At 40.8% G+C, this 12,542-nt stretch overlaps 1 protein-coding gene across 8 annotated transcripts in view; it reads right to left on the minus strand.

Annotated features, from left to right (window-relative positions):
* NPNT (nephronectin) overlaps nt 1–12,054 on the minus strand; it is a 79,293-nt gene extending 67,239 nt beyond the window's left edge. For all 8 annotated transcript variants that reach the window (XR_011559640.1, XR_011559639.1, XM_070757908.1 and 5 more), the window contains exon 1: nt 11,579–12,054. Coding sequence is in view for 6 of the 8 variants with exons in the window: in XM_070757908.1 (XP_070614009.1) it covers nt 11,579–11,649 (71 nt within the window). In the remaining 2 variants the exon portion in view is untranslated. The remainder of the gene's footprint in view (nt 1–11,578) is intronic.
* Nucleotides 12,055–12,542: the final 488 nt, after the last annotated feature.

A 12,542-nucleotide genomic window follows, 5' to 3' on the forward strand; every position in this document is an offset into this window, starting at 1 on the left:
GTTTATGCATGGTATCTTGTGTGTATGTTTTTAAATTATGGGTTTTTAGTTTTTTAAACATTAGATTTGTATTTTACATTGTTTTCTACCATTGCCCTGAGTCTACAGAGAGGGGCGGCATACAAATAAAATAAATAAATAAACAAACAAACAAATAAAAAAATTAAAAGACTGTGCTTATGCACGCCCCATACAGACCTCTTAGAAAGGGGGAGAGAGGTCAGTTGTAGATAGTCTAAGGTTAAAGGTTTTGGGGTTAGGAGTAGAAACCACAGAATCAGGTAGTGCATTCCAGTCGTTGATTACTCTGTTGCTGAAGTCGTATTTTTTGCAGTCAAGTTTGGAGCGGCTGACATTTAATTTAAATCGATTTCGTGCTCGTGTGTTGTTGCGGTTGAAAGTGAAGTAGTCGTTAACAGGTAGGACATTTTGGTATATGATTTTATGAACTATAATTAAGTCGGAACGTAGACGACGGAGTTGTAAGTTGTCTAAACCAAGAATTTCAAGTCTGGCGGAGTAAGGTATTTTGTTGTGAGAAGTGAAGGACTCTTCTTGTGAAATATTTCTGGACTCTCTCAATTGTGTTGATAATAATAATAACAACAACAACAACAACAACAACAACAACAATAATAATAATAATAATAATAATAATAATTATTATTATTATTAATTAGATTTGTATGCCGCCCCTCTCCGAAGCCTCGTTGATGTCAGATATGCAATGTGGGTTCCGTACAGGCGAGCTGTATTCTAGGATTGGTCTGACAAATGTTTTGTAAGCTCTTGTTAGCAGTTCAAAATTTACCAGAGAAGAAGCTGCTTAGGATTAGGTTAGAATAGAACAGTGATGCATAAGGCTGAGGTTCCAAGCTCAAATGGTTGCAAACAGATGTATGTTCAGTGCAGTTTGAAGCTGCTGATAAAAGGATGCAGGATTGATATATGTATGTACAGGAAAGGGTATGATATGAATCCTCTGGTAAGATTTCTTACCAGGCAATGGAGAGACTTCAGCAATACAGAGCCCCTCTTATGTCAGTTAGCAGAACATTTGTTAGTGGTCTTAACTTGCTACAACTGGTCCTTGATCTGTCTGCTACTTTGGAGAAAATAGAAGCTCTCAGGGAATGGGGACAAGCAACAGTCATAGATAACAACTCTGTATGATCTAAAATTGCAACACTAGTATAGAGACATAAACTGACATATTAAATGAGAACCAGTCCCAGCTAAAATATCAGCCCAATGATCTTGCTGGTGGTTAAGGACCTGTTTATTTATAACAAGCAGGAAGAGGGAAATTGTGATCCCCTTATATAGAGCGCTGGTGAGACCACATTTGGAATACTGTGTTCAGTTCTGGAGACCTCACCTACAAAAAAGATATTGACAAAATTGAACGGGTCCAAAGACGGGCTACAAGAATGGTGGAAGGTCTTAGGCATAAAACGTATCAGGAAAGACTTCATGAACTCAATCTGTATAGTCTGGAGGACAGAAGGAAAAGGGGGGACATGATCGAAACATTTAAATATGTTAAAGGGTTAAATAAGGTTCAGGAGGGAAGTGTTTTTAATAGGAAAGTGAACACAAGAACAAGGGGACACAATCTGAAGTTAATTGGGGGAAAGATCAAAAGCAACGTGAGAATATATTATTTTACTGAAAGAGTAGTAGATCCTTGGAACAAACTTCCAACAGACGTGGTGGGTAAATCCACAGTAACTGAATTTAAACATGCCTGAGATAAACATATATCCATTGTAAGATAAAATACAGGGAATAGTATAAGGGCAGACTAGATGGACCATGAGGTCTTTTTCTGCCGTCAGTCTTCTATGTTTCTATGTTAAGACAGCAATAGAAGAATTCTATTTCATCATCTAAATATAGGTGATAGGCTGAAGATAGTTGGAACTGTACATCCAACAGATGAAACGAAATGATGCCATGGACTGTGGGATTTTATCAGAAATGAAATGAATCCATAACATGTGGTTCTGGAAAATCTGCTGAATGAGCCGATAATCTCTTTCCCGAGCAGAGGAAAGACCCTAACAGGAAATGAAAAGGGCTATTGTGGAGGAAAAATAAAATACCACTAGAATGGCATCCAGATCCTTGACACAAGGTCACTCTATAATAAAAGCCAACAGAAATTGTGTCTCAAGGCCCCTTGGAAAGAGACAAACAGTGCAGACAGTTTCTGGTAAGAGATTTGGCAAGCTGACAAAGGTAGCAAAAAGAAATGTTGACTTTCATACATGTGATTCCAAGAAGCCAGAAAAAGCCAGAGAGTCATAGAAAAGAAGATAAGTTGTTTTTAAATAGAATGAAATGTCCAAAGCAACAAAGAAGAAGAATGTATTACTAATCATTGTGAAGCAATTTTTTTCCCACTTGGAAGAAAACAGAAGTTGCCAGAGGGCCCCATAGAGTCATTTGTTTGAGCCCACATACATGGATGCTGTTATTTATCTATCTATCTATCTATCTATCTATCTATCTATCTATCTATCTATCTATCTATCTATCTATCTATCTATTTTTTTTTATTTTTTTTTATTTATTTTATTTATTATTATTATTATTATTTTTATTTATTTATTTATTTAATTTATCTATCTATCTATCTATCTATTTTTTTTAAATTTATTTTTTTTATTATTATTTTTATTTATTTATTTATTTATTTAATTTATCTATCTATCTATCTATCTTTTTTATTTTTTTTAAATTTATTTTATTTATTATTATTTTTATTTATTTATTTATTTATTTATTTAATTTATCTATCTATCTATCTATCTATTTTTTTTATTTTTTAAAAATTTATTTTATTTATTATTATTTTATTTATTTATTTATTTATTTATTTATTTAATTTATCTATCTATCTATCTATCTATTTTTTTATTTTTTAAAAATTTATTTTATTTATTATTATTTTTATTTATTTATTTATTTATTTATTTAATTTATCTATCTATCTATCTATCTATCTATCTATCTATCTATCTATCTATCTATCTATCTATCTATTTATTAGATTTGTATGCCGCCCCTCTCCGGAGACTCGGGGCGGCTAACAGCAACAATAAAGCAGTGTATAATAGTAGTCTGATGTTAGAAACAATTAAAAACCCATTAATATAAAAAACCAAACATACATACATACATACCCTGCATAGAATTGTAAAGGCCTAGGGGGAAGAGGATCTCAATTTCCCCATGCCTGACGGCAGAGGTGGGTTTTAAGCAGCTTACGAAAGGCAAGGAGGGTGCGGGCAATTCTAATCTTTGGGGGGAGTTGGTTCCAGAGGGCCAGGGCCACCACAGAGAAGGCTCTTCCCCCGGGTCCCGCCAAGCGACAGTTATATTGTGCAGTTATGCACAAGGTCAGTTAGGGACGGCATCCTCCATCTTCCTCCAAGTCACTCACATAGGGACAGGAAGATGCTAGAACACAGATCTTCAGACTTGGCACCTTTAAGACTTGTGGACTTCGACTCCCAGAATTCCAGAGCTGGCTGGAGAATTCTGGGAGTTGAAATCCATAAGGTCCTTAAAGTTGCCAGGTTTGAGGACCCCTGTGCTAGAAAGAAGATGTTTCAGGAGTCGAATGGATATGGTCTTTAGGGTTAATAAATACACTGCTCAAAAAAAATAAAGGGGACACTTAAACAACACAATATAACTCCAAGTAAGTCAAACTTCTATGAAATCAAACTGTCCACTTAGGAAACTTCAAAAACTTCAGAAGAGAAGGATTTAGGATTTCTGACAGTCTCAAAATGGGTGAGCAGTGTGGTCGGGCAGTAGGAAAAGCAAGTAGGATGCTTGGCTGCATAGAGGTATAACAAGCAGGAAGAGGGAGATTGTGATCCCCTTATATAGAGCGCTGGTGAGACCCCATTTGGAATACTGTGTTCAGTTCTGGAGACCTCACCTACAAAAAGATATTGACAAAATTGAACAGGTCCAAAGACGGGCTACAAGAATGGTGGAAGGTCTTAAAGCATAAAACGTATCAGGAAAGACTTAATGAACTCAATCTGTATAGTCTGGAGGACAGAAGGAAAAGGGGGGACATGATCGAAACATTTAAATATGTTAAAGGGTTAAATAAGGTTCAGGAGGGAAGTGTTTTTAATAGGAAAGTGAACACAAGAACAAGGGGACACAAGTTAGTTGGGGGAAAGATCAAAAGCAACGTGAGAAAATAATATTTTACTGAAAGAGTAGTAGATCCTTGGAACAAACTTCCAGCAGACGTGGTTGGTAAATCCACAGTAACTGAATTTAAACATGCCTGGGATAAACATATATCCATTGTAAGATAAAATACAGGAAATAGTATAAGGGCAGACTAGATGGACCATGAGGTCTTTTTCTGCCGTCAGTCTTCTATGTTTCTAGGAAGCAACCCTGATTGACAATCAATTTCACGTGCAGTTGTGCACATTCAACTTGTACAAAACAAAGTATTCAATGAGAATATTTCATCCATTCAGATCTAGGATGTGTTATTTGAATGTTCTCTTTATTTATTTTTTTAATTAAGTGGCACAAGATCAGACCACTTGTTTTGCAAGCTAGTTATATAAGAGATACATATAGAATGGGAGAAAAATTGTGTTCCCTTCATCTGATGATATATAAGGTTTATGAGAAGTTTGCAAATGTATCGGATTGCTGTGATCAATCTGAATCTCAATAAAAGGTGTTGTGCCTTCAGACATGATAGCAGTTCCAGTGTTGGAAACTATCCCTGGTAGCCAAAGGCTTCTTTTTAAAAGAAACTTCAGTGTGCTTGGCAGAAAAAGATTTGGGAAGAAAAATGTACAGCAAGCGCTCATTAAACTTTTAATCAGATTATAAAAGCACAGCACTCAAAGCAAAATCAGAGATATCAGACTAAGCCGTAGAGAGACATAAGGGATCTAGATAATGAAGGGTATAGTGAAAAGTGAACATTCATTTGAATAGAAAAAAGTTCGCCTTTTTTAGTAAAAGACGCAAGCAAAACTGCATCAGCAAAATTGCTAAAAATGTAAGATGACTAAGTCTATTACAACCATTTGAGCTCAAAATTTATGTTGCTCAGTGTTCTGTCTGGGTTCCCCCAGACCTCAACACCAACTGGAAAAAACAGCCAGACACTCTGGTAAAAGCAAAAGTACTTTATAGCTGGAAAAAATAAACACAGAGGAAAACCTGTTCTTCCCAACAGACAGGCTATAATACTTTACAGCAGAGTCCTGATGTCCAGACAATACAGCAAGCTTCTTGCTGGCACACCCACCCCAAGGTTTCAGTAGTCAAAGGCACAAACCAGGATTCCAAGACGCCAAAGTTCACAGCCAGGTCCCAAGACTCTCAAAGATAAAACTCCACAAGCCAGGAAGGGTGGGTCTGCCTTTTAGCCTTTCCAAAGAGCACCACACCCAAACCCAGCTGTTGCCTCTTTAATGCTGAAAGTACCTAGCCAATTGGTCCCTTTGCTGTGTAGCTCTTCTCTGTTGCAGATCAATTATGGCTTGTGCATTTTCCTCTAAGGAATCCAGGCTGCTTGCTGGGGAGAGCTCCCTCTGGGGGGACTCTGGCTGTCCTCCCTCTTCTTCAGCCTGGGATTCCTCCTCCTCGTCTGCCTGCACCTCCTGTTCCTCATCCTCTCCCTCTGAGCTGGAAACCGACAGAAGATCAGCCGTTCCCTGAGGGGCCTCAGACGGAACCACAACACTCAGACAGTTGTTAAGTGAATTTTGCCCCAATTTATGACCTCTTTCCACATTCGTAAAATGAATCACTGCAGTTGCTAAATTGTTGTTAAGTAAATCTGGCTTCCCTATTGTCTTTGCTAATCAGAAAATCACAAAATGGATCACATGACCCGGGGACACTGCAACCGTCATAAATGTGAGCCAGTTGCCAAAGCGTTTGGATTTTGATCAGGTGATCATAGAGATGCTACAACGGTTGTAAGTGTGAAAAATTATGATAAGTCACTTTTTTCAGTGATGCTGTAACTTCAAACGATCATTAAACAAACTGTTGTAAGTTGAGGACTACCTGTAAAGGATTGTGTATGTGTACAGGATGGGAGATTTCCAAAATAGACTAGATTCATCTTTAAATAGGATAGCTTAGACCAGGAGCATCAAATTTGTGGCCCCCAGGCCAGAGGCGTCATGCATTGGTCATGCCCACCCCCAGTTTAGCTGAGGGAGGGGAAATCACAACACATCACGAGGAAACAGGGCTGGAAAAGGTGGGGAGAAGCCTCCCTGGGGCCTCTCTAGGAATCTCCTTGGAGGAAACAGGGCCAGAAAAGGCGGGGAGAAGCCTCGGTGGGGTCTCTCTAGGAATCTCCTGGGAGGAAACAGGGCCGGAAAAGGCAGAGAGAAACCTCGGTGGGCTCTCTAGGAATCTCCTGTGAGGAAACAGGGCCGGAAAAGACGGGGAGAAGCCTCCCTGGGGCCTCTCTAGCAATATCTTGGGAGGAAACAGGCCGGAAAAGGCGGGGAGAAGCCTCGGTGGGGTCTCTCTAGGAATCTCCTGGGAGGAAACAGGGTCGGAAAAGACAGGGAGAAGCCTCCATGGGGCCTCTCTAGGAACCTCCTGGGAGGAAACAGGGCCTCCACCCTCCCTGTGGTTTCCCCAATCACACACATCATTTGCTTTTACATTGATTCCTATGGGGAAAATTGCTTCTTCTTTCAAACTTTTCTACTGTGCTCTTGCCTGCTACTCATGCAAATGGAATGTGCATACATGTACTTTCACTCTAGTGAGGTTGAGCTGGCCACGCCCACTCTGGCCTCTCCACCCCGCCCTCCCCAAAGGTCAAACACAAGCCCTCAATGAAATCGCGTTTGACACTGTGCTAGAGCATGCAATGTGGGTGATTTAAAGCCCCGTAGGACATGAAAGTCAACAATTCATAGCTTCAACTCAAAATGGAAGTTGATTTTGTAGGGTGAGCGTGATGATGGATTGCATGAGTCTAGTAGGGTCTGCAGTTGTGTTTCCAAGTCTACTAGTATAATCAGAATATTTTGTGTTGTGGGTCTGGGCTTCATTTAATTTCTGGGTCTTTGGAGACTGGAACATACTCCATACCCAGAGAGTTTTGTATAATATTAAAGAAGGGTTTGCTTTTTTTGCCTACTGATAGCCATAAGGTCTGTTTTTCTTCACCATTCCTAAATGTCTCCATGAATGATAAAAAACCAACTAACCCTGTAGACTTATATCAGTTCCAGTCAATAAACAGAGCAGGTGTGCATTCTTTTCATGGCCTCAAATCACAGGGAGAGATAAACACTTCTCATGTACAGGATCCCATTTAGTTTTGTCCCTCCTGACTGTTTGCATTGCGATACCTAGTTAAAAAGCAGCTCTGCATCTATTATTCGGTGTTCCAATAAAAATGACTTCATAAATGGGGTCAAAGTACTGTAGTTATGATCTATTCAACAATTGCACAAAGATAATATATCTAATAGGTCTATCAGTTACAGAAGGGTTGTGGCAACTAAGCAATGTATTTCAAAAGAAACTTGGACTGCCTAAACCTGTCAAGGCTTGCCCATCATGCATCTTTACACAACTGAAATATTTGCATTGAATGGTGGAATATAATTGTGCCCTTAATGTTACAGCTTGTCTGATTAATGTTTATTTTGCATATGTGTTTAGAGATATCCAAGCATTCCTGAAAAACATTATTATTATTATTATTATTATTATTATTATTATTATTACTATTACTATCATTATTATTATTATTATTATTATTATTTATTAGATTTGTATGCCGCCCCTCTCTGCAGACTCGGGGCGGCTCACAGCAGTAATAAAACAATATACAGTAACAAATCTAATATTAAAAGTCTCAAATAACAATTCTAATATTAAAAGTCTAAAAACCCATTACAGTGGTACCTCGAGATACGAGTTTAATTCGTTCCGGACCTGGGCTCTTAAGTCGAGCAGCTCTTATCTCGAACGACTTTTCCCCATAGGAATTAATGTAAATAATTTTAATTGGTTCCAGCCCTCAAAAAACTCACAAAGTTAGTCTAAATTATGCAGAAAGACATGTTTTTAATGAAGAAATGTACATGTACATATAAATGAATAATGAAGTTTCTTTCACTTAACTTGTAAACTTTCTTAAACTTTTAAATTTACATATGTTCAACTTCTCTGCCACCCAATCCTGTAGGACAGAGGTCCCCAACCCTTTTTGCACCAGGGACCGGCTTTAAGCGATCAAGAGAGGAATGGGTGAATGAATGGACGGAGGGTGGGAAGGAAGGAAGGAAAGAGGGAAGGGACAGGAACAGAGGAAGGAAGCAAGGAAACTTATGAAAGGGGAGAGTAAGAGAGGAATGAGTGAAGGGAGGGAGGGAGGGAAGAAGGTGGGAAGGAGAAAGAAAAGAAGAAATAGAGGAAGGGAAGGTAAAAGAGAGAAAGAAAAAGAGCAAGAAAGAAAGCAAGAAAGAAAGAAAGAAAGGGGGAAGGGACAGGAACAGAGGAAGGAAGCAAGGAAACTTATGAAAGGGGAGAGTAAGAGAGGAATGAGTGAAGGGAGGGAGGGAGGGAAGAAGGTGGGAAGGAGAAAGAAAAGAAGAAATAGAGGAAGGGAAGGTAAAAGAGAGAAAGAAAAAGAGCAAGAAAGAAAGCTGCAAGCACCCCCCCGAGCCCCCCAGGCCGGCTGCAACCTTTTAAAACACGCGCGCCGCTTCGCAGCTGTCTCCTGAAGCCGAACGCGGAAGTTAGCGTTTGGCTTCAGGAGACAGCTCCTTGGCGCTTGTATCTCGAATTTGGGCTTGTAAGTAGAACAAAAATATCTCTCCCCTCCCAGCTCTTATCTCGAGTTGCTCTTAAGTAGAGCAGCTCTTATGTCGGGGTTCCACTGTATTTAAAAAGCATACACACAAACATACCATATATAAAACTACATAGGCAAGGATAGATATCTCAGTTCCCCCAAGCCTGACTGCAGAAGTGGGTTTTAAGAAGTTTACAAAAGGCAAGGAGGGTGGAGGCAATCCTAATCTCCAAGGGAGCTGGTTCCAGAGGGTCGGGGCCAACACAGAGAAGGCTCTTCCCCTGGGTCCCGCCAGCCAACATTGTTTAGTCGGTATAAAAAGAAATTAGAAGTTTTAAAAGATTATGAATGCCAACTGCTTTATTTATCTGACAGGAGATAGCCATTCTTATCTCATGTCACTTCCAAACACCGAAGCCACACAGATGCTAAGCATAAGAGTTCCCAGGTTACTTGGTACGGCAATCCATATAATTATATATGAACAAGAGGGGAAATCATCACTTCAGCAATTATTTTGTTTTAAATCTCTTCCATGTTTATCTTTTGTGAGCATGTTATTTTCACAAAGTACGAGCAACAGAATATGATTAATATCCATGGAGTATAATCATATGTTTACCATCTCTACAGATGTAGTAACACAGCTCTCAGCAGCCTACCAATTAAAATTGAACAATTTTTCTTGCTAGTATTCTTCCTGCCACATTCAAATGCAGATCAGATTCTTTCCATCCACACCAATGTGTAAAACGCTCAGCCTCATCAAAAATCTACTACAGTACTGTTGGTTTTCATTACTAGCAAGGATGTTTAAAGTAAAAGATGTAAGCTTAATGGGTTATATACAGAAGATTGTAGACTTAAGCCCTGACATCTTCAGGTGGGTCTGACCTATTAGCAGAGTTTCTATCAGTCACTTTAAACATTTAAAATAATTCAACTGTCCAGTGATCTGTTTAGGACTACCGCAGTTACTTGTGTCAAAAAATAATCAGTTCAGATTAGGACTGTTCACATTTAATTAGAGGTAAATTCCATTGGAAGGGATGAAATTACTTTCAAATAAATGCCAAGATACCAGCTGTAAGCCTTCAGAGAGAATCAGTTCAGTGCACCGCAGTAAGTTTAGTGACCAAACCAGAAAACCTGGAGCTAAATTAGTCTCCCATTCACAAAGTGGCTTTTCCCTTGTGTTAGGAATTTGAAACTGACCAACTTCAAAGGACTGCTGGAATCCTTGTAGCAATTCAAGGTTTATGATTTCCAGAGGGGGATAGTGGAAAAACCAAACCAAAAATGCTAAATAATAAACTAGAGTCTTCCGGGAACTTTAAAGAGGTGTATTATTAAGTCTTACATTTGATCAAATGGGCTATTATATGGAATAGCATGTGCCAATTGTTATGTCACAGGTCTTTTAGGCATATGAACGGCTTCCTGCACCTAAAGGCTATGCTTGATTTTTTAAAAAAGAGTACAAAAATAAAACCCACTGTTTCATTTATCGGTTTAGGATTATTGCTAGGGTCTTGCAGACTTCTTATGACAGGTGCCTCTGCCACCGATAACTCCCAGCTCTGCTTCCTAGAGTAAGAACTCACTACCTGACTCTGTAGTATCATTATTATTATTATTATTATTATTATTATTATTATTATTATTATTATTAATTAAATTTGTATGCCGCCCCTCTCCGTAGACTCATCTCCTAACCCCCATAACCTTACCTTTAGACTATACGCTGTTGACCCCACCCGAGTCCTAAGAGGTCAGTAAGGGGCGTTCCTACCCTCCCGTCCTAATGTTTCTCTTACTAGCATCATATGTGTAAACATTGTTATATCTTTGTTTTCGTAGATTTTCACGGGTACAGGTATGAAGGTCTTGGCATATTCGCCTTTCTCCCCGTGTAAGTTATAGGGCAAGAAACCCGAATATGGCAAGACCTTCATTGTTAGATTTTATTTTATTTTTATTTTATTTATTTATTTAGTCCAATACACAATGAGGGTTTTAGTGGGTATATATCTATATACACATAGTAAAATACACGATGAAGGTTATAGAGGAGATACTCATAGTAAAATATATCTAAGAAATAATAGAAAAGAAGGTATAGTAATAGAACATATCAATGAAAGAATAGAAGAAGAGATATAGGAATAGAAGAAAGGTATAGGAGATATAGGAGAGCAATAGGACAGGGGATACTATACTACTATGTACTTGACTGACTGACTGACTGACTGACTAAATAAATAAATAAATGTGAAAACTTTCAGAGTTTGCATTCCGTGCAATAGTGCTTAGATTCTGAACGGAAGCATGTTCTGGATCCCGTGCAAAGAAAACGGAGCGCAGTCCGATTTCACCTCCAACAGGTTTCCTTGCCCAGTCTGAGCCACCCTGAGAGGTTAGTGGGGAAGAAAGCAGAAGACGGCCGTGTAATGCAGTGTTTCCCAACCTTGGCAACTTGAAGATATTTGGACTTCAACTCCCAGAATTCCCCAGCCAGCATTCGCTGGCTGGGGAATTCTGGGAGCTGAAGTCCAAATATCTTCAAGTTGCCAAGGTTGGGAAACACTGCGGATTCCTTCCTTTAGCAAATTGGACAATTCGCTCGTTCTCCCCTCTTAGCTCGGGAAAAAAAAACAGGTTGCCAGTGCCCCCCTTTCTTTCGTTTCCCACCCCAACCTTTTTTTTTCCTTCCTGGAAAGCGATCAAACTTACCTCCCGTCGAAGTCCCCCAAAGTCTCCAGGTAAAGCCAGCATAAAACGACAACCCTCAAAGACAAATCCATGTCGAGAAGGGGACACAGACAGACAGACAGAGACGGGTGGTAAAAAGAAAAAGAAAGAGAAGAAGTAAAGAACCGCCACGGGTTTCTCGACCACCGGCGGCAACGGCAGGTTGGGAGGAGGAGATGCGAGAGGCGCCGGAGAAGCAGCCGCCCCCCACCACCTCCTCCCGGCTCTTCTGAGGAGGCGCCCTCAACCCAACCCAGCCCAGCGCGCCGGGAACTCAACGCCAGCTGGGGCCTCCGGGGGCGCCCGGCTGCAGCTAATCCGAGTCCTCTCAGGAGGCGAAGAGGTCGGCAACGAGGCAAAGCGGCAGGAGGGGGAGCCTCCCCCCCCCCTTCGGGCCGCCTCAGCCGCTGCCGCCTCCACCTCCCGCGCGCGTCCCTGCCTGGCGCTTCCCTTCCCCTCAGAGCGAGCCCGCAGCCGGGGGGGGGGGGTCTGAGGCGCAGTCACCCTTCGGGGTAGCGGGGGAGAAGCGCGGCGGAGAGCCTTTGGCCGAGCCCAGCGCCAGGTTTCCCATCGAGTGTGTTTTGTGTGTGAGAGAAAAAGCGCGGCTTTCTTGGAAACAAACGAAGCCTGGAAGCAAAAGACGGAGTGGCTGTGGGTTTTGCCTCCCAAGGACAATTCCATCTGTCCGTCCATTACCCTGGGGGGGGGGAATTATTGACCCCCTCAGAGAGGGTCCGCAACTTGGGCGTCCTCCTCGATCCACAGCTCACATTAGAAAACCATCTCTCAGCTGTGGCGAGGGGGGCGTTTGCCCAGGTTCGCCTGGTGCACCAGTTGCGGCCTTATCTGGACCGGGAGTCATTGCTCACAGTCACTCATGCCCTCATCACCTCGAGGTTCGACTACTGTAATGCTCTCTACATGGGGCTACCTTTGAAAAGTGTTC

Source organism: Erythrolamprus reginae, chromosome 7 (assembly GCF_031021105.1).
Source record: "Erythrolamprus reginae isolate rEryReg1 chromosome 7, rEryReg1.hap1, whole genome shotgun sequence".
Lineage (NCBI taxonomy): Eukaryota > Metazoa > Chordata > Lepidosauria > Squamata > Dipsadidae > Erythrolamprus > Erythrolamprus reginae.